Source organism: Parasteatoda tepidariorum, chromosome 2, assembly GCF_982258835.1.
Source record: "Parasteatoda tepidariorum strain Cologne lab strain chromosome 2, Ptep-v5.0, whole genome shotgun sequence".
In the NCBI taxonomy this organism is placed as follows: domain Eukaryota; kingdom Metazoa; phylum Arthropoda; class Arachnida; order Araneae; family Theridiidae; genus Parasteatoda; species Parasteatoda tepidariorum.
Window position 1 is genome coordinate 94,250,405 of NC_141756.1, and position 27,974 is coordinate 94,278,378.

General features: G+C 29.2%; 1 protein-coding gene across 2 annotated transcripts in view; it reads left to right on the forward strand.

The window, feature by feature from the left end:
• Positions 1-27,965, forward strand: part of LOC107444360 (pro-neuregulin-2, membrane-bound isoform) — an 87,661-nt gene extending 59,696 nt beyond the window's left edge. Inside the window, exons 2-9 of one of the 2 annotated variants that reach the window (XR_011636202.2) lie at positions 7,438-7,600; positions 10,825-11,024; positions 12,651-12,750; positions 20,192-20,262; positions 20,832-20,879; positions 21,946-22,048; positions 25,116-25,227; positions 26,483-27,965. Coding sequence is in view for 1 of the 2 variants with exons in the window: in XM_043047982.3 (XP_042903916.2) it covers positions 7,438-7,600; positions 10,825-11,024; positions 12,651-12,750; positions 20,192-20,262; positions 21,946-22,048; positions 25,116-25,227; positions 26,483-26,557 (824 nt within the window). In the remaining variant the exon portion in view is untranslated. The remainder of the gene's footprint in view (positions 1-7,437; positions 7,601-10,824; positions 11,025-12,650; positions 12,751-20,191; positions 20,263-20,831; positions 20,880-21,945; positions 22,049-25,115; positions 25,228-26,482) is intronic. The other variant, XM_043047982.3, reaches the window with a different exon arrangement.
• The last annotated feature ends 9 nt before the right edge of the window (positions 27,966-27,974 follow it).

Genomic DNA, 27,974 nt, shown 5'->3' on the forward strand with positions numbered 1-27,974 from the left:
TATATTGAATCGATCTTGGTTGCAAAGTGGCTGTTAAATATCGGGTGAATTGGAAATTCTATATAGAGCCAATATCGGAAAAATAACGGCCCTTTGAACAATTATTGAGCCAAGATTCATGAATATTAGCCCAATGAGGGCCCAAGCTATTTTGCTGCAAGGGTGGTGATAGTGTGATAATGTACTTAAGTCATTTAAATGTGAGTTAATGTACTTAAGTCATTTAATTGCAAAATCGATGTAATAAATGAGAGTTAATGTTCGTAAGTCATTTAATTGCTTGTTTCTTTTGGGGGAAAAAAATTAAGTCAACATGCATATATTTTGACATTACTCCCATGTTATTATGTATATTGACGAGGTAAACATTAATTTGACGAAGGTAACCGTTAATTAAGCAACTTAGGTACATTATCCCCCTTTTGTTAATTATGGACTTATTAACTTTTGCAGGATATTCTTGATTTACATTTATGTGAAACTTCACAATACCTGAATGAGGTTTTAACCTGATAGTGAAAATAAAATAGTTCTATGGAATCAACAAAAAAAATTATTGGTTTAACTAATTGTGTTGACGAAATGAGCTGTCAGTAAACTTATCATGTCAGTGAAATGATCGGTGAGCAATATAAATGTTGGTAACGTGGGTTATTCTTTTCCTCGAAAAGAAGTTTTCTAGTAAATACTGATTCTTCTGTAAGTAAATATGAGTTTTGCGTTCCCTGTATATCCTAATAATATTTTGTTTAATTTCCTGCATAGGTTCCTTGCTTTGTATATAATTCTGTTTTATTTAATTAATTTCAGTAAATAATAAGGTTTAAGTTTGGTACAATATTGCAGGTTCATGCTTTCGTACCACTAAACCCAACACACAACCGAAACATACGAATCCTTTTAATTCTTTTAATACAATGTACCAAAAGAAACTTTAGCCAAAAACATATTTAAAACTTTCAAACCGTGCCAAATGAGAGCAGTTGATACATTTGTTAAAGTTTTATTTTAATTTTGATTGATAAAGAAAAATAACATCATTTAATGTAATTACTTAAAAGTATTTGGCAGTAATTTGGCATTTTTTTGAGATGGAAGTTCATCAACGTTCGCTGAGTCAAAAAGAATGAGTAGTAAAATAAATTATGACTCAGTACAGCTAAAAACAAAATTCAACCTTTAGACGTGCAGTAAATGTAAACCGTAACGAATAACGATGAATGTTTAAAAAGATAAAATTCTGTTACTTATCAAAAAAGGGTGCCAAGATTCTGAAAATTAAGTGGCTTGTTAATATGCCAAACGGTGTCAACGCTTCGAAGCTTTTTATTAAAATGTGTATCTAGTTCTATTCGGAAAACATTAGAGTAGAAATTATTTTATGAGGCGTTACTTTAAACATTAAATTTTTAAAAAAATAGCTAGTTTCAACTATTTAATAATAATACCTGCTTTTAAGCCAAAATTTAGTTTATTCTGATTTCTTTTTTTCAAAGCAGACTGTTTCGGATATCAATTATTATAGAGGCATGAGCTGTGAGCACCCGGTTGACCTTTGGAAAACCCAGCTTAAAATTTATTTAAAATTTACGACTATCATTGATGAAGTCCGTAGCAATGTAGTTTTAAACTCAACCTAGAGGACAAGGGAACTTCTGGATCAAGTATTAAATCAAACCAGCTTTTGCATAGGACTTTTGATAGAGCTAACCTGCCTTTGCGTTGCACGAACTGGAAAACCACGATAACTCACACAATCAGCCCGATATCGAGGAGATTCTAACCCATAATCCATCGAGCACTGACGATATTTTACGTCAGCACTGTAGTGGGTGGATTCGAATCTGGGTCACCTCATTGGCTGACGAGAACTTTATATCTTGAACCAGTGGGATCAATTTTTACAGATAACGCCATCAGGTCCAAAAACTCCAGGAAGAAAAATTTCTAATATTTTCTAATCGAGGGTTTTTTTTAAATTCATCGCACTCAGCCCATATGTATTCCGGTTAATTACAAAAAGTGCGAAAAATTATGCTATCAACCTGATTTTCCTTAGGCATACATAACAATTAACCTTGCTGGCTTATTGCAAATGACTTAAAATAAATCAGGCGTAATTAATAAACAGATAATATATTCTCGAATTATCCTAAAGGCATTTTTAATGAGCCTAAAAATCTCACAAAAAAAACTTTGTAATATAAATTTCGTCAGAAAACACTGGAAATTGTTCCAATTCGACTGGCGCATTGCAAACTGATGTCGGCTGTTAAATCTAATATGTTTTCCAATTAGACTACGACATGACGACATGTACGCATATGGGATGTAAACACGGTGTTGCGGGTTCGCATAGGTAATATTGGAAAGCGGGAAATAGTTTAGTTGTAATGGAATGGCAACAAAATATAAAATATTATAGAACAAACAATCGATAAGTTAACAACAAAAACGATGTCTAAAATAGTTATTCTTTCTGTGTTTCTTCCTATGTAAAATGTCCTCGTCATGTAAATAAATGTGCTCTTGTCTAAAACAACCTGTATCTTCTTCTTGTGAGTCGTAGTTCAATATTAGTATAAAATTCAAAGTTCGACTTCGCAACATTAAGTGGCGTCCGTGTGATATTCAAGAGCCAAGCATAAAAAAGAAAGGACAAAAGAAACAAAAGTAAGTGAAACTATCAGAATTTAATTAATATTTCACTTAATAAATGGAAGAATTAAAAAATAAAAGAAAGCCATTGCGCCAAGGATTTACTTTAACTGCCAATAATTTAGAAGCAGAGTTATCGAATACGGAGGTTAAAGTGGATAGCGTAAAGATTTTATTATCACAATTGACGAATAAATTCGAAAGATTAAACGATGTGCAAAATCAGATTTCTGAAAATTTATTAAAACTAGAAAATAATGATGATTATGAAAAAGATTTTGAAGCCAATGAAGAATATATTGACAGATATGTGTACTTAAAAGAAACTGTTAATCTTCGTTTGGCGAACAATGAACCAAGTTCACAAAATAGTGCGGAAATGAAGAGAAAATACAAGCTTCCAATGTTAGAACTACAGAAATTTAATGGAGAAATAAAAAATTGGCTCGGATTTTGGGGACAGTTCCGTAAAATACATGAGGACAACACCATCGATGATGATGATAAATTTCAATATTTGGTTCAAGCAATGGTTCCCGGGTCACCAGCAAAAGAACTGGTAGATAGTTTTCCATCGTCAGGCCAAAATTATCAAAAAGCAATTACTCAACTAAAATCGAGATTTGCAAGAGATGATCTGATGGTCGAAATTTCTCAGAATTGAAGTTGAAAGTGAGGAACGCCTGCAAATAGCTCGTAGTGGATTCGGTAGCCAAGGAAGTTTTGATGTAGTTCCACCAACTGCCGCTTGTATATATTCAGGTGATTCAAGGAATAACACAAGTGATTTCAAAAAGTTTAAATGTATATGGTGTGACAAGGATTCACATAGCTCAGTGGAATGTTTCAAGTTACACAATTTAAATTATAACGATAAAAAGACAGTTTTAAAAGAAAAAAGAGCATGTTTTCGTTGTTTGAAAATCGGCCATCCAGCACAACAATGCAAAAGTTCTGTTAAATGTTTAATTTGTAATAGAAGACATTTGACAGTAATGTGTTGGAACATAAAAAATGGTGAAAACCAAGGTCAAACAAAGTCAAGTACTAAAGGAAAAAATGATGAAAATAGCAGTAGTTCTAAAACTCTTGTTAATCAACAAAAGGGTGAAACGTTGATGCAAACACTGATAGTAAAAGTTGAGGGCATAGATAAAACAGATAGACTCGCAAGAGTTTTGATTGATTCCGGTTCCCAAAGGTCCTATATAAAAACAGAGGGGGTAAAAAAGCTAAATTTGCCAATAATTGGAGAAGAAATTTTAAACCATGCATTGTTTGGCGGAATAGAAACTGGTCAGGAAAAACACAGTGTCTATGATGTCAATATAAAATCCCTAGATGGTCAATACAAAATTACATGTCCAATGTTAGCCCAGACAAAGATATGCAATTTCGTACCGAGATTAAGGAATCAAAACATTTATCCCATTCTACAGCAAAAATCAATTAACTTATCAGACGTTGGGGACGATCCTTTAGAAGTTAAAGTGTTATTAGGTGCGGATGTGTTGCCTCAAATTCTCACGGGTAAAATTGAAAAATTGGATGAAAATATTATGGCTATTGAAACTCGGCTTGGGTGGACAATAATGGGTCAACAAAATAGAGAAGAAAAAACAAACACTACTTTGAGCTTATTCTGCCAACCCAGCATTGAAGACCTTTGGAGCTTGGAAACTATTGGAATACGAGATCCAGCCGAAGCTAAAGCAACAAAAATGAAGGTGAAGAAGAAGAGAAAGAAGGCTCAACTTGAACAGCGTGGTAAAGAATCAAATAACAATTTAAAAGAAGGAGACGTGGTGCTTATTGGCGATGATAATGTCAAAAGAATAAATTGGCCTTTAGCAGTTGTCTTAGAGTTATATCCCGGCAAAGATGGCATATCAAGAGCTGCGAAATTGAAAACAATCCATGGAGAGAAAATAAGACCCTTACCAAAGCTGTTTCCCTTGGAAATTTCGCCTGAAGAAACAGATTTTTACAAACCGAAATCAGCAGTCCCTATTTCCGAAGGAATACGGGAGAATATTACTCGTTATGGAAGAAAGATAAAAATACCAAATAAACTGGACTTGTGAACTATAAAAAATTTTTACATTAGGACATTAAGAGTTAAAAATATTTTTATAATCAGAAATTTTTGTCTTAAAACAAAACAAACAAACAAAAATTAATTAAAAGTTTAAAATTTATTTGTTGGTGGGGAGGATGTTGCGGGTTCGCATAGGTAATATTGGAAAGCGGGAAATAGTTTAGTTGTAATGGAATGGCAACAAAATATAAAATATTATAGAACAAACAATCGATAAGTTAACAACAAAAACGATGTCTAAAATAGTTATTCTTTCTGTGTTTCTTCCTATGTAAAATGTCCTCGTCATGTAAATAAATGTGCTCTTGTCTAAAACAACCTGTATCTTCTTCTTGTGAGTCGTAGTTCAATATTAGTATAAAATTCAAAGTTCGACTTCGCAACACACGGGTTATAATATGCATATTTGATATGCAAGAGCCGTGATGACTCAGGGGATAGAGCGCTCGCCTTATTCCAATGAGGTGAACCGGGTTCGAATTCAAGCCTACTTAAACTTTCTTCATATCAATCAGTATTGTTTTCAGTGACCAGCTCCTGTAATTTCATGTAATAATAGTCCTGTAAATCTATATTATCCAGCGAGACACTTTCGTTTTGTCTTTATTATTCTAAACGAGATATGCGCTGATAAATACCGCCCATGTAAAGATTCTTGTACTGAACAAAAGCTTTCCCTATGTCCTGTGGGAAATCACCGGACAGGTTGAAATTTCTGACCAAGTGCGTTAATCCTCTCGTTTACCACTTACGTAGTATGAGGTGTTTTCCTTTTTTTCTTTTTTTATTTCTTATTCTGAGGTTGCTCAGCTGCAAAAATTTTTAACTGGGGAGAATACACTTCTACTATGACGGTTTTGCTCTTTTCTAGAAAATCAAATTAAACAACAGCAACCCATAAAACACCCAGTGGCATAAATGTTTCGGTTACTACATAGTTTTGTTTTTCTTCTTTTTTAAATTTAAAGTGTATCCTACCATTAACACCTTAAAAAAATCTAATAATTGAAACTTTATTTTATTTATCTTTGGTGTGTTTTACCATATAAAGGTCAATTTCGCAGCTATTTGATTTTTTTTCCTTCCTTTTTTTTTAAATTTCGGGGAATATTCGGCAAAAAATGTCTTTTTCATATCATCACAATGTGCGCGAAAATTTTTTTAAATTAAAAAAAACTATTACACTATGTATAAAAAAATAACTATTATACTAGTAATTATTGTGTTTAAAAATGAAATAAAAATTTTTAAGTAATATAACAACTAATTTTAGCTGCTTCATTAGCATTAAATCAATCAATTAAACAAAAATTGCTTAAACGAAAAAGTTACATACATATGAAAAAGAATTTACTGTATCTTTAAAAGACTATCATAAGAAAGGAGCATAAAAAATTCGAGGTTTAGCGATGAAAATTTTTTAAATTACGAGTTTATGATCTAAGTCGCAACCTAAAAAGTACAAAAAATCAAAACGTCAAAAATACGTTTAAGTAAAGACTTATACACGTCTCACATAAGTAATGTTCTATTTTACTACAACTCGGGATATAATTATTGCAGCTACAAAATTTCGCAACCAATCGTAAGATAAGATTTAAAAGTTTTATGCAATCATATAATCTTCTTTTTTCAAACATTTTATTGAAATACGTCTTTTCATGGTACTGGAGCACCGTAGTTTAAGATTCTTTATGATCGTATGTTTATATACTTTTAACATTCTACTTTTTTTGATCGTCTTAGTCGTCTGCTCAAAGCTACCACAACAAAGAATCATATTTAGCTTATGGTAACTGGTGTATCACTGTTGACTTGACTTCAGTTGATTGGCTTTGAATTTACGTCAAATTCAAATTAATATTTTTCAAGTCGTGTTAATTGTAATAGTTTTTTTTTTTCTCCATCTTTACAGCATTACCTTATAACATACTATGCTCATTCAATAAAAATTAATACAACTATATATGAACTTCATACAACCTCAAAGAGGACATAATTCCCATAAATGTATCTGCCATCCATACCTGGTGTAACTTACGATTCAGACTTCCAAAAATTGAAAGGGTTTGTCGGAAGAAAATTTTTCTTTTAAAGAAATGCGTTAGCTTACTTATGAGTTTAAATTTTTTTTTCATTTGTTGTAATGCCTCATGCTTAAAAACTTTTGGAATCGCTGCAGGTTATGGGGGGGGGGGAATCAGTTATGGAATTGCTATGGACCATGGCCAAAGTCTGCATTTTAGTCTGGGGATTCTTTTTGGCTGTAAAACTGGTGCATCAGCTCCAATATTGCGCAACTTTTTGTTTCTCTCTCCTTCGCCTCATCTATCATATGACTACCAAAAATGTTTGGGGAAAAAAATAGTGTCATTTAACTCTGGCTTTTATTAGTCACGAGGAAGAATGTAATTCTGGAAGTCTCAAGAGTGTGAATTACATAAGTGGCGAAATACGTAAGCCAACTGAATTTGCTGCTGGTTATTTTAAGTGTTTCACATACCTTACCGGCAATGTATATAATCTGAAAAAAGATTAAGCCACTATAAAAATATTGAAAAGTTCATTTATTTTTGGCATTAAAGACGGAAAAAATTTTCTTATACAGTTTTAAATAAACATAAATTTAAAATTGGGAAGATGTATTGATGTTTCTTTGATTGTTATTCTTCTTATTCTAGCTAAAGCTCCCAGTATATCTGGTCTCCAAAATGTACGAGAACAAGAAGGGACTAAAATCCAATTGCATTGTCATCTCGAAGGCAATCCTATACCGTGGGTTGAATGGTATAAGAATGGAGTCAAAATTGAAAGAAGAGGTCGAATACGGGTCAAAACAAAAAGGTGAGTGGCTTATTTTAGTAAAATACTTAGTGGCTGTTAAAAATAAAAAGTATGTAAACAACATCTTCATTATTTTGAAACAAATGTTTTACTGTTCATCAATACTGTATAAAAATACATATAAATTTTTTTTATTTCCCTCACATTAGATTAAAACGAAAATTTTCATCTAGAACGATTTTTCATTTTTTTTCTTAAATAATTCGAAAAAAAGCGAAGTTGAAAATTTTAAATAATAAATTTAAAAAAATCCTCCAAATGGAAATTTCTTAAAAAGAAAAAAGCGTGTTTACAAGTAAACAAAAAAAACTAATTTTGAAAAATCTAGTTAACTATAGTTATATATTTTCTAACCTAGCACCGTTGTTAGGTTAGAAAAGGAAATAACCTTTTACAGAAAAAAACGTATTTTAGAACGATGGTTCCCCTTTTTTTCGGGCATGGAACTCTAAATGATCGAACTTCTTTTGGCGATTACAAAAAAGTATTTATTAGCAGCTGCAAATATGCTAACAAAAATGGATAAAAAAAAGAGACTGCGAGTTATTTCGTGAATATTTTATGTAAAAAATTAAATATTTTAAATTATGTCTTTGCTCTTGACGATGCTGAAAATAAATAAAATAAATTGAATTATAATTTTCAAAAGAGAACTGTTATAAACGTTGAGAATCAGAGAAACGTAATTCTTTATTAGTGATTTTGGTAATTTTATTTTGAATTGAAAAGTAGGATGGGAAATATTTATGGAATTTTTTTATATGCATATTCTTTTAATAATTTATATTTATGGAAAAATAATTTTTAAAATTTTGCTACTTCCATTTTTGTTGGCAGAAACTAATTATTTCTTACAAACAACCGAAGTCTTAAATATATAGGTATAATTATTACTGATTTCCTAACTCTTGGAACCCTTGTGATCCTTCTATGGAACTCTAGGGTTCCGTGGAGCGTCTTTTGGGAACCGCTGTCTTTGAGAGTCCATTAAAGTTGTTCTTCTTAGGAAGCAGCAAATAATATATTTGAAAGGCTTAAGGCTTTTTTCGAAGGCTCTATCGTCATCTGAAGCAATGCTTTTTCTAATCACCTGACTCACGATTCAATGTATGCAAAATCAAATGATTTTTATTATTGGTTTTGAGCAATTCAGCTTGCGATAATAATCTTTGTAGATATTTCATTTCAGCGCTAAGATATGTAGATCTTTAAATGGGAGAAAAGATTTGTATTTCGTAAAAAAAAAAAAAAAAAAAAAAAAAAAAAAAAAAAAAAAACTGTAATTACGTATTTGAAAATAAACGTTTATAACTCTTGAAACATTGAACAAAAATAGTGAACTTTACATCCTTCAAAGCAATCCTGCAATTTACACAAATTTATCTTCTCTTTAATTGCCTAGAAATCCACAAAACTCTCACAGAAAAAAAATATTTATTCTATCTACTATTACTTTAAATATTAATAGAATCCGAAAGTATTTCCAAAATCATTTTTTTTTAACTTGATTCTAAATTCAAAATGTTTTCCGAAAAAAACTAACAAGAGTGTTTATTATTGAAGCATTCCAGATTAAATAACAAGATTAAATTAAACGTCACCGGAGCGACTACTTGGATTTGTGCCTAGCAATAAATTGCTGTCAATGAAAAAAAAAAAATTTTGTATTTTCATATTTTTGCTAAATGAGATACGCTCTACTTCTTACTATGAAAATAAATATATGTCACATCGGAAAAAATAAATGAATGAAAAAAAATTTTTTCCTTGGTTTTCACGGAAATGTTTATTTTTCTTGTCAGAATTTGAAACTGGAAATATTTATTTGTATACGATGTTAAATTTTCACTAATCCTTGGCACAAGCAAAATTCTGCTTTTGTTTCAACGTTTGTTTGCGTATTTACTTTTTTAAATATACATTTTATATAATGACTAATATCTAATACCGTTTTCTTTTTACACACGATTTTGAATTATTTTACTTTTGGAAATCGAACAAAGCATCGGATAAACTAAACGAGCACTCAATTTTATTGTCTCAATAAACATCAAAACTACGCCGAGAACTTCGTTCATTCCTGGCGAAACACTACTGGCCGTACCATGAGAGTTTGCTTACCATCAAAAACAAAAATTCTTATTTTAATGATCTAACTGTTGTACTAATTTTTTCAAATATTTAGATATCATAACGAATAACAATAACAATTTGAAAATATTAAAATTTTAATATTGTTACTCTTTAACTTCATATCATATTTATCGCAATTGGTGTAATGTGATGTCTGTCGAATTATATCATCTCCATTTTTCTATCTACGTCATAAAGACGTACCAATATGACATCAAAACGCGTGTAGGCTTTTGATAAATTTCGCTATTTGATATTTTAAATGTCGTTTTTTTCGTCAATTTCAATTTTATTACAATAAAGATTAGTCTCTTTATGCAGTAAAGATTAGCTGGCATGAAATTAGAAAAAAATTGCGGCAAACGCTTAGTGGATTTAAAGGTGTATAAAGTTTTATTGCAATTATAAATTCAAATTTGGAAGAAAAATAAACATGTTTACTTTTTTGTCTTTAAAATTGACAGATTATGTGAATTTCAGGTACGTATAGTTAGTATATTGTAGCAAAGGATTTAAAGATTCAGGAGTTTCAGTAAATTTGACTTTCTGCCAAATAATTTTTTTGTTTCAAATGAAGTTTAATAAAAACTTTTCAGCATTATGGCCTAAATTAGTTGGGTAACAGTTTATTTATTATAGATCCATTCTTTATTAACATGACACTTGCTTTTACATAATAACATTTTTTGTCTGTACTACTTATAATATTAATCACCTTTACCATTTAGTTAACTTTTTCACCTCTTACGGAAATTATCATTGTTTCGAATACCGATATATTTCGTTCTTTTTTTAACCAGAAGTTTTTTTTAAAGAAATGTCTTTACCATACAAAACAGTAGTTTTACTATATTTTTATCAGTGTAGGTAGTTTAATTAATTTGCTTTTAAAAGTTACTTGAACTTGTCAACATCAGAGAAAAATTGCAGAATTATTTATCTCCATCCAGAATAGTCTTAATTCAAATGTATATTTTGAGAATCAAATTAATTAGTTGTATTTAAATATCGATTATTGAAATCAAATTTACTTCTTGAATTACTTTTACTCACACTAACTTTGTTGATTTTTGTCTTCTATTTGATTACAGAAGGACCTCAAGACTTACAATTAGAAAAGCTCGTACTTCCGATAGGGGGACGTACGAGTGTAGAGCTGGAAATGTAGTTAGTGATGATTCCATATCTGCCTCAACCACGGTTGTTGTAACAAGAAAGAAAACAACTAAAACAACCACCAAAAAGCCCACAACCACCACCTCAACAACCACCATACAATCAACAACAACACGTAAGCTGTTGAAATCACTTAACACTAACTTTATTTACATTGTGTAGAACTGCTACTTTGTTTTAACAGACTTTTACATCTGAATTTAAAGAACGGCAGTTTTCTATAAATGATAACTATACTTAATAAAATCGTTTTATATTTTGAATTCCTAATTAACTTCACTAATTAAGGTAATTTTCTGATTGACAAAAATTTGATTACGAAAATAATATGGTACAAATCTTATTTTACATACATTTATTTCGCTAATGATACTAGAACTAGGATTTCATGAAAAATATTCGTGAAAAAAGAATTACCGTTTGTATTGTTCTAAATGCTTGGTCATTTTATTTAAATCAGTGCAATGCATACCACGCAGTTACGAAAATTTCACTCTTAAATATTTAGTTCATTTAATTTTCACGATTATTTTAGGCAAATTGCTTGGCCAAAATGCTATGACCAGTTCATTGCTTGAGACACAGTTGGGAAAATTTTACTGTTAATTATAAAGAGATTTAGCCTAACTATTTTGATCCATTTTCAAGGCCACACTAATTTAAATAGTACACTATTTACGACTCAGGTATTAAAATTTATGTATTGATTTAAAAAAAAACTTTTTGCGAGATTATTTTTTTCCTAACCGCTTAGTGGCACTTATTTTATCAGAACATTAATTATAATAAAAAAAAACAAAGAATTCAGTCTTTGCAAAACAGGAACAAAAGTTTTAGTGTTGTTATCAAGATATTCTATCCTTTATTCTAATTTATTGATGCTGCTGACTTGATCAATACACTACTTGCACAAAAGAGTTATCGAAAAACTTTAATAAAAATGAAAATATAATTAATTTTGAGTAAAAAAATTTTTGATAATAACTTTGATTATACCCATTTATTTCTTAGCACACAATAAGAAATTTATTTTATAGATATTTATTGTATAGATATTTATTATATACGTATTTATTATATAGATATTTTACAAGGTTACCGGTTTCTCAATCTCGCCACTCCATGCATTACACTATACATCCAATACAGTAATGAAATTTCTAATTTTAACCCCCCGATTACGTGAGTATTACACAGAAATTTATGTATTTGAAAGAAAATATTTTTTATACGAAAGTTTTTAAGACGCCGACCGGACTCTGTAGTTGTCAGGAAACTGATCTTACATCAAAATAGGTCCTGGGTTCGAATCTCGGACAAGGCATGGATGTTCTTTTATTCTCAGTACTATCTATTCTTACTGTGGGAAAAATGTTGGCCCACCTAACATGGTGCTACTGAAAGAGTGTCCGACAAATTTGCCCTACTAATAATCTGAATGCCGAGTGTCAATCACGTGGGCATTAAAAAAAGTTTTTAAGTACTTCAGTCATTATCATCATAAAAATAATGTTAAAAGAAATCAAATTTATGATATCTTTTGGCGCGATTAGAAGTTTTTTTCTGAAATAAAAATTAGACTTAAGTTCTGAGCGTGTATTAATTACGTAAAATTATTAATTGCATTTAATATTAATAATTAATTTACGTAAAATTATTAATCTCTTCATAAAGTTTTTCAGAAAAATCTTTTGATTGTTTGTCATTTTAATTCTAAAACACTGTTCATTTACTATTATAGAATCTAGTCCATGGACGACAGAGCCCTGTCCAACTTCAGATTTCTGCCTCAATGGTGGCACATGTGTATTTTATAGAGTAGTCAGAGAATACGTTTGCCAGTAAGTATACTTTACTTCCATTACAAACATTCATTCTCAAAGCATCTATGTATTAAAACTTCGGTGCTTATCGGTTACAATGACCATTAAATTACCATCGGTTATAAGATTGGAGACTCCGACCTTTTTCTTACTTTTATATTCATTTAAAAATGTCTGCATTTTGATAAAGTGCTATTTTTGTTATCAATTTAGTGTTGGAGTTTAAAATGCTTTCTCATGTAGCAGAATAATTCAGGGCTTAGTACAAAAATATCAAATGATATTTTTTAGCTGAGCTGCAGGGTGCAGTAAGTTTGTAAAGGGCTGTCATTCTTAATCGTGACTATCACCAAAGATTCGTCTTGCATCTAAAGCAGATTCACGAATCTATTACGATAGATGGGTACACCTTTAGTGCAGAGAGAGCTACCATGTTATCTCTGTCGTTGACTTCGTCAGAACATTCTTACTAACACCTCATTGCATGGCCTCAGTATTTTTTAGCTTAATTTTCTGAGTGAAATCTTCAATTTAAAAAAAGAATACCACGCGAACAGTATTTTCCCCATTTAATTCGTATTACACAAAGTCACATATCGGATGTACATAAAGGCACATATCCGATATGCATACATATCTCATAAAATGCGATATGCTGATTAACACTGAAATAATTCATGTTCTTCCTATTCAATTCATACAAGACGAAGGCATATTTTCGTATGAGTGTCATTGGCACTGAGAGATAGCATGTTCTGCCCATTTAATTCTTTCAAGACAAAGGCATGTTTCGAAATGCATCGCAATAACACGGAAAGAATTCATGTTCTACCATTTATTCAATATTCATTCAAAACAAAAGTATATTTTTGATAAGCTTGGCAATAACAGGGAAAAAAATTGTTCTTCCCATTTAGTTCTTTTAAGACAAAGACATATTTTCGATAAGCACGTCAATAACACTGAAAGAATTCATGTTCTGCCATTTGTTCTACATTCAAGACAAAAGCATATATTTCCGATAAGCATGGCAATAACACGGAAAAAAATATCCATGTTCTTCCCATTCAGTTCTTTTACGACGAGGACATATTTCGCATTTGCATGTTATAACACGGAAAGAATACGTTCGTCCAATTTAGTTCTTACAAGACAAAAGCATATTTCCGTTATGCATGGCAATAATACAGAAAGAATCCATATACCTCCCATTTAACTCTTACAAAAGGCGAATTTCCGTTATGCATGGCAATAACACGGAAAGAATCCATATACTTCCCATTTAACTCTTACAAAAGGCGAATTTCCGTTATGCATGGCAATAACACGGAAAGAATCCATTTTCAGCAGTGAATAACCGAAGTGGAGGGAAAACTCAGGTGTACGTCATGCAAGTGTTAAAGAGTTTATGAGTAATGTGAGGATCACGGAGATAAAATTAGAAGCATACGTTACGCGGAAGTGTCAGTCGGGTTTTAAATTTCACTTTTTCTTTAATATCCTTCATCCACATTCAGACACTTTTCTTTCAAATGGTAGCGAAGGTTTAGGAAGTCAAAGACATTATTCTATTTTTCACATTTTTTAAAGTGTGATTCCCGCTCAAAGTCCTTGGCTTCCTTTACTTATTCTGTGAGCTCATAATATCATATTTATGGCTTTTTTTCTTTCTAATTATGTTAAATGCATAGCGGACTATTTTTTATTAAACAAATTCAAATCTATTGGAATGATTTTAAGAAGATAGGAAGCCACTTAGAATGGTCATCGTATCATATTTATGATTTTTTTTCTTAATTCTGTTGAATGGTCTATTTTCTATTATAGGAATTTAAATCCGTAGGAATTATTTTAAGCGAATAGAATGCCATTCTGAGAGCTCATTGTATCATATTGAAGATTTTTTTTTCGACTTCTGTTGAATATATAACAGACTATTTTTTGTTAAATGAATTTAAATCTGTAGAAATTATTTTAAGAAGATAGGAAGCCACTTCGGAAGCTCATAGTATTATATTGATGATTTTTCTTCTAATTCCGTTAAATATATAACGGACTATTTTTTATTAAATAAATTCAAATCTATTGGAATGATTTTAAGAAGACAGGAAGTCACTTAGGATGCTCATCGTATCATATTTATGACTTTTTTTTCTTCTTAATTCTGTTGGATGGTTTATTTTCTATTATAGAAATTTAAATCCGTAGGAATTATTTTAATAGACTGCCCTTCTGGGAGCTCATCGTATCATATTGATGATTTTTTTTAAAAATTCTGTTAAATATATAACCATCTATTTTTTATTAAGCAAATTCAAATCTGTAGGAATGAATTAAAGAAGATAGAATGCCCTCTTAAAATATATGATTTTTCGGGTATGTTATGTTAAGTAAAGTGGAGTATTAATAATGTGATAATTATATTTTATATGATCATTATCAAAAAACTTCTATTGATGTATGAGATGTTCTGAACTTAACTGGATCTAAGCCCTAAATTATATTTTTCAAGTAGCCAAGGTTAAAGCTTATTAACACTAGTTAACCCTTAAAGTGTTTATTATAGTTCACTTGATTTCAAGACCTTGGTTTATTCTATGGCTTTGAAAAGGTACATTGTTAACAAAGCATTAATCGGTAAACAATATTTATGCTTTTGACTTGACCCAATTTCGCTTTGGTCGCTTCACATTTTCATATTAGTTATTTTAAAACATTTTTTACAGAAAATATGAATGTAAGATTATATGCAAAATGATAACAGTCAATTTCTCCACAACAAAAATTTCATAAAACTAGGAAGCTTCGCTCCCTGCTTGCTGGCGCTCGCCATCCCCCGAAACTGCTTTCGCAGTTCATTTCGGATTACTTCGCAATCCAATGCTCGCTTTGCTCGCTCATTGGATACGTTCTTAACGTCTAGCTTCTGTATACTTTTTTGAATACTGAAGTTCCGAAAACTTTTCACTGTAGAAAATTCTAAACCTGTACATTTCAATATTAATTTGAAATTGTTCACATATTTTGCTTAATCACAATCACACTATTCTAAATTTCAGTTGTTGAGAAAAGTAACTGTTGTAAGTCTTGTTTTAAAGTCTTTCCCACCAGAGGGCTAAAGCCATGTGTTATAAAACAATATGAACTAGTAATCTGCCACTGAACGCCGGATGTAAAGCATCGGCTTCGATGAAGATAATTTTTTGTATTTTTAATTCTCTGAAGGAAGCCACCCTAAATATATAAGTTATATAAGTAAAAGTTAAGGTAGTATTGTTAAGTTGAAACACAATATTTTTAGTTTTGATGTCAGCAATACAATTCAGTTTTTCACAAAAACGATTGTTTCCATTATTAAATTCAGTGTCAACAATTCAAATTCTTCTGAGGCAACTCTTAACCTCTAAATATTATTTTTTTATGTACACATTTCTAAATTTCAGTATTCAACCACAAAGCAACTTAAAGTCCTCAAATTTAGCATGAAGTTGTAAAATGTAATGAAAGAGGGTCATAGCAATAATGTAAGTTGAAGAAAGTTAGTACTGTAAAATTAAAACAATATTTTTAATCAATGAGCCAAGTTCTTCAAGAAGCAGTTGTAGAAGTAGTTGGATCGAAGTTCTTTTTATTTAAAACTTTTTATAGAATTTCTTTTAAGACACAATTGTTAATCTGGGCATTTGGCGATACAACACTTATAGAATTGAAGGATTTGTTTCGTCAAGCGCTCAGGTATCATAATTTTGATCTAGTTGCGCTTCTATGTCATTTTGATTTATGTTGCTAAGTTAACTTTCAAAAAATTTTATGGCTGGCAGCAGCATTTATATATTTTAAGTTGTTTATTTTTATTTCTTTTAGAATTCGTTCTTTTTTTAGCGAAATGTTTTTTAACCTAACAGAATTCATTGCCGACTGTTCTCTGTATATATGAAGAAAATAAAGTAAATATTTAAGTGTTGTGAAAAGAATCTTATTTAATTGTACAAAGTACTTCTTTAAAAACGAAAACTGTTGCCACCAGCGGAAAAGAAATACGGCCAAATTTGGGAGCCACGTAAGAGAGTTATATATATTAGATTATATATTATTTTATCGACCGTTATAATAACTCACACATAAATGTTTATGTACTAAGTTTAATTAAAATGGTAAAAATTAATGGTAATTACTTTTGTGATGTATAAGGTTATTCCATTAATATAATGTATACACTATTTTTTGTGCATGACAATTCATTAAACATTCATAATAATACTTAAAAACAAATATTTTTAAAATCAATCTTTTAAATGGAAATAACTTATGTAAAGGCTTTCACCCCATTGAACTGAACTTAAGACTAACTTTTAGAGAACAGCCAATTTTTGAGTTAGTTTTAGTTCACTTGATCCCTTCAAAACAAACCATTTTAAAAACAAAGTATTTGTTTATGTTATTTCAACAAAATCAGACAAAGGATAACCTCCTATCTGATTGGCAAGTCAAATGTATGAGTTTCTTATTGTATCTGTGGTTTTAATTTAATTGGCAGTGAACTCAAAGACTTCCAGAACGTCGCAGATATTTAAAATAGCACAAACGAACACAATTTGCTTAAAGGTCAACTATATTTTTATTCGGAAAAATATTATTTCTTATTATGAAATCATAATTGAACTACTTATGCATTTGTTAACGCATGTACTTAATGCCAATGCGGTTTAAGTTATAAATACTTATAAAGTTTCTTTTAATGAGACGAATTTCTAACACGTTTTTTGATAAATCGTCTAAGAAATTTGTCGAAATTGACACGAAATCGCCGCAAATGATAATACAGTCAAACCCCGCAATAGTGAACCTTCAAGGGTCCAAAATTTTGGTTCACTATAAAAAAAAATCAATAATTTTTTTTCTAATTATCCATTTTTTATCATCTTAATCTGATGTGAAATAGTTATAAAGTTTCTTTTGGTGAGACGAATTTTTAAGACGTTTTTTGATAAATCGTCTTTGAAATTTGTCGAAATTGACGCGAAATCGCCGCAAATGATAATACAGTCAAACCCCGCGATAGTGAACCTTCAAGGGTCCAAAATTTTGGTTCACTATAAAAAAAAATCAATAATTTTTTTTCTAATTATCCATTTTTTATCATCTTAATCTGATGTGAAATAGTTATAAAGTTTCTTTTGGTGAGACGAATTTTTAAGACGTTTTTTGATAAATCGTCTTTGAAATTTGTCGAAATTGACGCGAAATCGCCGCAAATGATAATACAGTCAAACCCCGCGATAGTGAACCTTCAAGGGTCCAAAATTTTGGTTCACTATAAAAAAAAATCAATAATTTTTTTTCTAATTATCCATTTTTTATCATCTTAATCTGATGTGAAATAGTTATAAAGTTTCTTTTGGTGAGACGAATTTTTAAGACGTTTTTTGATAAATCGTCTTTGAAATTTGTCGAAATTGACGCGAAATCGCCGCAAATGATAATACAGTCAAACCCCGCGATAGTGAACCTTCAAGGGTCCAAAATTTTGGTTCACTATAAAAAAAAATCAATAATTTTTTTTTTCTAATTATCCATTTTTATCATCTTAATCTGATGGGTCTCGAGATTCGCCATTTTCAACTGTTTGAAACCTATTTAATTTCTCTTGATTACAGCACCCTCTGTTAAACATAATACGTAAACTTACAACTCAAATAGAATTACTCTTTCCTGGAGAATCCAAATCTGCAATAAAGAATAGGGGTCCCTATTTAAGATTTCAAAATTACCCTCCACCCTGACACTAGGAGGTGGGAGTAAAAGATCGAGTTGATATTATTGGGTATCTTTCACAAAACATTGGATGTAACTATTTTTATTCTTTTTATTCAATGTATATATTTCTCGATATATTTTATAGTTACCAAACTTTTTTACGCACCGTATAACATAAAAAGCAAAATAAATGCAAGCTATGTACTAAGGGCAATTTGTAACAAGACTAAAAACATAATTAGTAGTACTGGGACATTAGTTAGCCAAAAACTATTCCACAAAAGTAAATAAAGCCACAGGTAAATAATTTTTAAAAATTAAAATTATGTTCGCAATAAATTTTGACTCTAGCAATATAGTAAAACAAATATAAAAAATAAAGCTATTATGCTCCAATTGTACTAATTCAGTGAAGGAATATAAAACATATTTGAAAAAAGGTAGTGGTATATTACTTCATTCGCCAAAAATTATTTTAAAATATTTATATTACAAACATTTTTTTACCGGTAATATAATTAATAATGTGCTTTTTTTCCCTTAAAAAATCCGGGAAAAGCTGCTAGTAGTATATAAATATGGATAAGAATTATTTGTTAAGGAGCGATATCCTTACTGCTATAAAAATATATCTTCTAATTCACTTACACGTTCTGTAAATTCCTTAATAATTATTTTCATTTGCTTCTTTGAGTTTTTCTCAACTGAGAAAAAAGCCACAGTGAGTATTTGTTTAAATCAAAAATTGAATACTTGATCAAGTTGATTAAAATTTTATTCTTGATTAGTCACAGAACTTTAGCGAAAAATATATTTGTTTAAAAAAAATAAAATTATGACAAAACGGAACATTTCTTGTTGTGGCAAATAAAACTTCAGAACTAAATTTTGAGTACATTGTAAGAAATTTCAGATCAAATTACGATAAAAGGTACTAACACTCTGAGAACAGCAACGTTAAAATTTATTTCACCGTAAAATTTATTTTTACTGTAGAATTTATTACCGTTATCTTTATAGTAATATTTATTTAACAACAGTGATTCATTGATTTTACTGCATTACTGCAAAAGTCACGGTATATAAGATTTTCTGTTCCGTAAAATTTTACGGTAAAAAGTGTTGACACTCAGAGTGTTAGCGTTTTTTTTTACCGTAGTTTCTTACAATGCCATATTTTTTACAGTATCAAAGCAAAAAAAAACATTGTTACTTTTTTCGTCAGTTTTTATAGCATAAAAAATATCTTAATATAATATGGTACAAAGCAAATTTATAAAATTTTGAAAAATTTCATTATATATTGCACTAATTTGACTGGTTTTTTGTGTGTGTGTGTGTGTGAAAGGATGCTAAGAAAGAAATATGAAAACACTTTTCACTAAAATTTGAACAATTTTAGGAAATTAATGTCATTTTCTGTATTGCATCGCTTTTTTTTTGTTTTTTTTAAAATCAAATCATCTAAACACAAAATGAATTAAAAATAAAGGAAATATTCGATTTTAGATTTTCAATAAAGCTACGATCAACTAAAACCAGTGAAATGAATTGCTCTTTTTTGAAGTTTTATGTTTTTGTTGCCTTTTAGAAAAAAACTTATTTATAATTATATATAATTATGATAACTTATAAAAACTTATGATATAATTGTAACTTAATAAATTATTGTACAGTATATATTTTTTTCCTGTTTTTGCAGTTGTGCGGATGGATTCGTTGGCCTAAGATGTGATTACAAAGATGTAAGCATTTCTGTGGGGGAAGTTAGAAGTAAGTTTATTTTGAAACTTTTTTTAAACTCTTATCGATTGATGTGAACTTAAAATTCAAGTCAATAATAAATATTTTAAAGAACAACAAATATTTTTCATAGTATTCGTAATTCATAAATGCTTTTATTGAGCCTATGTTTGTTTTCTGATAAAAATGGTTCGAAATAGAATTAGATATTTTTAAATTACAAAAAAAAAAAAAATTAGATTTTACTTTTTTTATTTAATTAGTTATTGGTGAATCGATACTATATTTAAGAAAAATGAACAATTCACAACACAAATTATAAACTTCAACAACGAAAAAAATCATAACTTATGATGATATTATGTATTGAAAGATAACTGTAAAAAAATAAAATAAAATCTTTAAAGTTTTATTTTTTTTAATGTTTAATTTTTTTAAAATTATTAATGAAATTAAGCTCTAATTTTACTTTCTAGAATTTTTCACGAAAAAGCTACATCCGAATTAATTTTACTCTGCCTTACAAAGATAACAGTATTAATAAGTATTTATAAATGAAAGTTGAAATTAAATTCACTAATAATTATTGATATTCACAGATTACAGTTCACGAGGTGATATTCCATGACCGATCACGAAGAAAAGTGGTATGTCGTTGAATTAAAGTATGCATGTGGGCATGCTTAACAATTATACGCTTTTTATGCATGGCGTTCAATCACAGTTTTTTTATGATGCTAATTAATGCAAGCTTCCTCTGCATGAAAGAAACATTTAAAATTGTCTAATCAATTTTAATTCTTGCAAAAAAACTACACAAAATGCAATTTCATCTCAATTTTTTTTCCTTGATTAACTTTTCTCTCTTTCCTTTTTTTAACTACTAATGATTATTTTACAGAATTCTTGCACAAATTTCTCAGCAGTGAAGATATTTTAAAGAGATTTTCGATTTTCTCTAGTATTAATCACCAGATGTGCTTACGTGCATTGTGTAGTTTGATTTGATCTTAAAAAGTAGTTAAGCATTAGCAAGTTTTCAAATACATTTTATTTAGTTTGAAACTATAGTGGTATCACGTTGCAACACGTAAAAAAGGCAACACGCTTATCTGCTTTAATGGACCAAAAAGCACACGTTAAATTTGTTATCGTCACAGTTGTCTAAGAATTGAGGCGTATAAACTACCTTTCTTTTCGTAGCTGCAATTTGTAAAACATGACTCCAATCAGAAAAGTAGTAAAAATGTTAATGTTCCCAAATATTATTTTCGCATTTTTCATCATACTTTAAAAACTATTTATGTTCCCATTTATGACAGTCCAATGATTCCATTTGAGATCTGGTGATTAGAGCAACAGTTATTCATGGTTATACCTTTTTTTCCCCCATTGTAAAGTTTCAATTTCCGCAGCCCATTTAGACAATCGTGAGAAAATTGGTTTGATTTTTTAAAACTATCATAAAATTTTAATAAAAACCTTAAATTGGTTTATGCATATATATTCAGATTAATGCTTCTTGCTTACAATAAATAATTTAAATAATATTGACGCGCAAGTCATTCTTGTGACTAATTCTTTATTGCATGTTGAAATATTCACTAACTTTCATGTTCATTATGCTTCGTAAGAAATAATGCTAAACATTTTAAATTTATTTGCAATTTTTAATTATTGCGCTATAATTCACAATTTCATAATTGTTAACAGATATGGATCAAAGCTACGATCGTCTCTTCATTGCCATTTTGGTTCTCTTTCTGATTTTCTTTTGTTCAAATTGGGCTTGTGTTGGTATTTGCTGGTTATGTTGGTAAGTAAACATAATTGTTCTCATAATTGCGCATAATACATACATATTTTATATGTTATGCTTTAATTACCGTAAACCGGGGCGAGTCGACATATCCAGGGGCGAGTCTACCCATTTTAGTTTTATTTAATTTTCACTATTTTAAATTGCAAATAAAAAAAATTTTACCGACGGAGGACTTAGTTCAGACTCTAAGGAAGATGGAGCTGTAGTAGTTTGATCCGTTTTTATTTATTTGGTGTCTTTTTAACCGACCTGTTCAAACGTCTTTTGAGAGATTTGTATTGAAAATCAGCAAACTTTTAGTTGGTGCTCCGTAAGTATATTATTATTATTAATATTTTCACTTTGGTTAAGTGATAAACTTATCTAAGACTAAGATTACATTAATTTTATATGAAAAGAAACAAAAAGAATGTAAGTTTTGCTGTTGTAAACAAAAAGCCAGAATTCGCGGGGCGAGTCTACCCATTCGTATTTAGTTTTAATAAAGCATAATAATATAATTCAGAACTTTGTTTATATTAAAATTAAGTCATTTTAAATGATTTTGAGTATATTATCTTAATTAATTAGATATTGAGTATATTATTTTATCATTAATAAGAAAATTTATAGGTTAAATATAAATGTAAATATAAAATATGCTTATTTTACCTATTTTTTCAATTCTTATATTACAAAATTAACTTTTTTTATTTAATACAAGTTAAATAAATTATTATTTATAAATTATTATTACCTCCCAAAAGAATGGGAAAAGGATTTTTCATGATTCCCAATGTTTGAATTTCGATTTTGTTAATAATCTTTAATTATTATTATTTATTAATTATTTAATTGTAAATTTATATTAATTTTAATTTATTTTTATCAACAATAATTAGAAATTTTTTTTATTTTATAATGTTAATGATTATAAAAACAAAACTGTGATCAAAATGTGATAATCGATCAAATACTTAATTTGTGTTATTTTATGAATTAAAAAATGGAATATATAATAAAGTTATGAATTTTACTTCATAAATATCCTATATAGTAACTAAAATAACAATTTAATAGTAAAATTTGATTATTTACAATGTTAACATTCATTTTAGTAGAATGGGTAGACTCGCCCCATACGAGAGATTTGTCAGCAGTTCTATAAAAATATACAGTAACAGCGTAACTGTTAATATTTTCTAAAATCGATTTCACAGCTTTAAAGAGGGATAAATAGCGATTCCGAAACACCTATTAAAAGCCTTTTTTCTTTAATATTTACAAAAGTTTGACCACTTGAAAGTTGACAAACTGAAAAAATGGGTCGACTCGCCCCGGTTTACGGTACTTGTACTTTATGCTTTAATTAGGCGGTATAGTTGCGGTTTTTCAAAATATGAAAATGCAAACAAATTATGGCTGTATTTCTTAGAATTACATAATGAGAAAGTAACCATAGTTTATGTGCATTTTGATTTCGAAAAATATGAGAAAAAAGATTGATTACTTCCACTTTAAAAAAATTACTGAAGTACAGAATTACCCAAAATATTTCATCAGACAGTTTCAAACAGAATGTCACAGTGTGCTGGTGTGCCAGTATAAAACCATTTATTTCACAGAAAAAATACTGTTACAGAAAAAATACTGTTATTTAAAAACTGACACCTGTTTTTTAACAGTTTACTTACAACAAACTTCGTAATCTTAAAAAAAAAAATATATAACATAACTATGTCAGCATTGTGGTACAGGGTGCGAACCGAGAGCAGCATTCTTACTACCAGTCGATGCTAAGATTCGAACCTGGGTCACACTCATTGGAAGGAAAACGCTCGTTCCTTTGAGCTACAGCAGTTATAGTGTCGCAATAAGAACTATCTTGAACTTTTTTTTATCTTAAAAGTATTACTTATTTAAGTATAAAAACGTTTATAACTATAGCCTACTGGTATAAAAATGTCTAGCAACTTTACTTACCAAAAAAATCTATCAATAGAATTTTAATAATAATGTAGAGTAACAATTTGCCAATAAAATCTATTCGCAGCTTTATTTATACGAAGTTCAAAATTATAAAATGATTGCTGAAAAATAACAATGATGATTTGAAAAAAGATAGGTGTTATATCCAACGGTTGGCAATACTGCAAGGCAAAAACTAGAATTTGAACTGAAGGTTTTATTCCGTTTATGGTTAGGATAAAAAGCAGAAGAAATTTGCTTTCTCAGGAAAACAGCTAAAATGTCAAATATACAGAGAAATTCTGTAAACAGAATGGGAAATTTTAATATTGAAGGATCGCAGATCTGCATTTTATTCCATAATATGTATGGATAAATCTGTATTTTACTTAAAACAGTTTTTTTATGTGAAAAAAAGTGTTTTTCTTCTGTAAAATTTGCAATTTCATTTTTAGTTTATGTACAAGTATACGACGTACAAGCGTTTGTGATACATGAAAAGAAACATACACTCACTATCTGGTACATGCTACAAATGCTCAATGTCTGCATTCTCGATCACCAAACACACATCTCAATGAACCAGTTCTATCTTATCTATAAATATCATAATAATGATAGCTATAGCTTTCAATATCATAATAACATGCAAAAATACAATCATGAAAGCATGTATAAGTATCATAATCATAATAGCAAAAATGTTCAAAATAAAGCATGCATAAATATCATAATAGCAATAGCGTTCGATATCATAATAGCATATATTTAATATAGAGTATGATTACCGTTGTGAAGTGTGTCTGGTGGCCAAGAGTGTCCTGTACACATCGATCATTTTTGGCTATTTAGTCGACATGTACCGGAAGTTAAGTGAGTGTATGTTTCTATCATCCGTCCTAGTACGACGTCGTATGCTTGAAAATAAACGATCCTTTAAAATCCTGTGTATAATTTAACTAATCTTGTAATTTTATTTGACAAACATGACTGTATTAACCCTCTTTTTTGGTCGGAAAATTAATTTCATTTTTTAAGTGCAACTTTATTTTTAATTATTCGTGTTTTTTTTTCGGATTTTAATTTTCACTTATTGTGCCTCTTTTTTTTCCAGTTTAAGGTGTCAACGTAAGGATAATAACTGGGGAAAATTCCGAGATTTGACTTTACTGCAGAAGTTTGTTAAAAGCAAGAACTGGTCTGACGACGATAAAGTATCAGATAATGTAAATAATTTTCCATTAATAAATAGTTTAAGACATATTCGTTTGAGTGTCAGGTCAAATGGATAGAATTGTGCTATAAAAATATAATGATGATTATATATTCTTAAAAATATAGTGATCATAACAGAATAAAAAAAATTTTTGTTGAGTATTGAACTATTTTTTTAAACTATAAAAATTATAATTTTTGCTTCATTTAAAAAAATCATTTATCAGTTAAAATCAATTCAATATCTAATATTGAGAAGAAAAAAAAATTTTTTTTTACACTTTAATGCTTTTTATTTTCGTATAAAAACTTTGCATATATTTCATAAGCGCATTTGTTATTTTTTATTTATTTATTACACTTGCAGAAAAGATTATTCCGTCGTAAAACGTAGCTTTGAATTAAGGATTTACTAAACGATTGACCTTTTGTTAAGCTAGAATGACTCTTTTACATTATCTTTTTTTTTTTTTTTTTTTTTGCAAATGCAAAATAACGATTTGAAAGTGTCATTAGGGAAAAAAATTATCCTCCTTTGATAAAAGACTATAACATTTTTCAGGGTCCTCTAGAATTTAAAAAGTATCGATAATTTTAATCTAAAATCCTCGCCACTCTCTGAGGGGAGAGGAGTGATAAGTTTGTTGCCCGTTGATTGAATTTTAGACTTTTTTTAACTTAACTTAATTATATGTCCCACTCCCCTTTGCTTTAGGTCTCCCTGGCTCTAAAAGAGTTGACCGTTAAGAGTTTATTAATTAAAGAGTTTATTAATCGAATATAAATTTAATTGCAGGTTTCGAAAATCATAATTGGTTATAAATATTTATAACTCTCGGAACTCCTGAGACCCTTTCACAGAACACTAGGGTTCCGTAGAATGGAAGCCATTGTTCTAAACTATTCGTTCTACTGTGCTGCTATCCAAGACCCCCATCAACAAATTTCAATGGATCCCATCTTGTCCTTTTAAATGTCTGGGTTAGGTCAAATTTTCGCCTAATTTGACTGTAATATTAATAATATTAATATTTGACTGTAATGTTAAATTATTATTAATTTAAACATTCGATACTCTTTTTCTTCGGTTAAAATTTGCCAACCTTATATTAGGAAGAAAGTTAACTTATTAAACATTATTTTTAGTGTACCACTTCATTCTCAAATCCAAAAAAGAAAAAATAAATAAGAAAAAATTATGATATGAAAAAGAAAAAGTTTCATTTTGTGATTTTGCAGGAATTTTTTTTTCTTATATTTAATTAGGTTGATGTAGAACTCAGTGAGAGCAAAAACGGAAGAAGTGACGACAAATTTAGAACCAAAACGACGGACCAATGAGCATCACTGAAGATATTTGGATAAAATGAACTTCTTGGTATAGTCCAAGACACTCTTTCGATATCTGATAGATGGTCAAATTGAGAAAAGTACCTCAGGAATAAAGAGTATCAATTTATGTATTTTTCAGCATCCATTTCAATGTGCAATTCTTTTCAATGTCATTCAACTCTACGCCTTCTGTGCAACAACTTAGAATCAAAATTTTTATAATACTATTTGTTTTTTACTAATATGTATTTGTCATTAATGTATTTAAATACTTTAATACTTTTTCCTCCAGCATGTGTATCAGAGATAAAGAATCAAATACAATTTTGCATTTATATATTTTTTCCTCCTTTATTCTTAATAACTAATTTATTTTCATTCGCTTAACTGTAGCAATGAAACACTATCTTGTATTTTTTAACTATTAATAATCAAAACTGCTGCAATGTTGCAAATTTTGTAATTCCTCGTTTGTAGTATTTAGCAAATTAAGAATTGTTAAATACTACATAAGAAGACGAATTTCTCAAAAATACAAACGAGATTTCGGAAAATTTCTATTTTAAAATTCTTTATTTCAATAATTTATTTATTTATGAAATTTTTACATATACTAGTCGTCTTTGAGAGTATTTAATACAAATATACTATTTATTTAAATTTTTATTAGTTCTTTTACTGAAATTAATAAGTTTAAGACTAATTGTGTTTTTATAGGAACATTCCTGGAACTATTATAAAGTAGAGCTCCTGTACTTAACGTAGTTGGAGAGTTACGACTAGCGGCTTCAAATTTACGATAGAGATATTTCTATCAGTTACAACAGTTTGCAAAATTTTTCTCAAACTTAACCTTTTTACACCACGTTGAAATGGCGTTTACTTTATCAAGCTATATTTTTTTTAACCAATCAAAGAACATTCTAAACTAGGGCATTTTTGTTTCTTTCGGTAAGTTTCGACTGCACACATGGAGTTTTGGCTAATTACACATTGTTGTACGTGTATCGTAATTTTCTAACTACGTTAGATGCAGGGACTCTATCACGAATTAAACATCCAATATTTAAATATTGTAATACATTTTTCAAACTTATATCTTTTTCTAGTCCATTTCGGATCAAAAGTGAAAAGCATTTCAGGGTTTTCTCCCAGTGAAACACATAACCATTGCTGAAAAAAAGTGGAGCTGTTTATATTTTTGTCATACTTTTGTAAAAAAAATAATTGTGTAAAGAGAACTCATGAATGTAAGCTTTTCACCATTTCCGTAATTTTTTTTTATATATACTTGTATAAATTGAATTGTACATAATTATGTTAGTGAGATTATTTTCAAAAACAAGTGTTATTTATAATTGTATAAAGAAAAATCTAAATTTAAACAAAAATAATAAAGTAAATTTAATTTCTTCAAGTTGTTGTA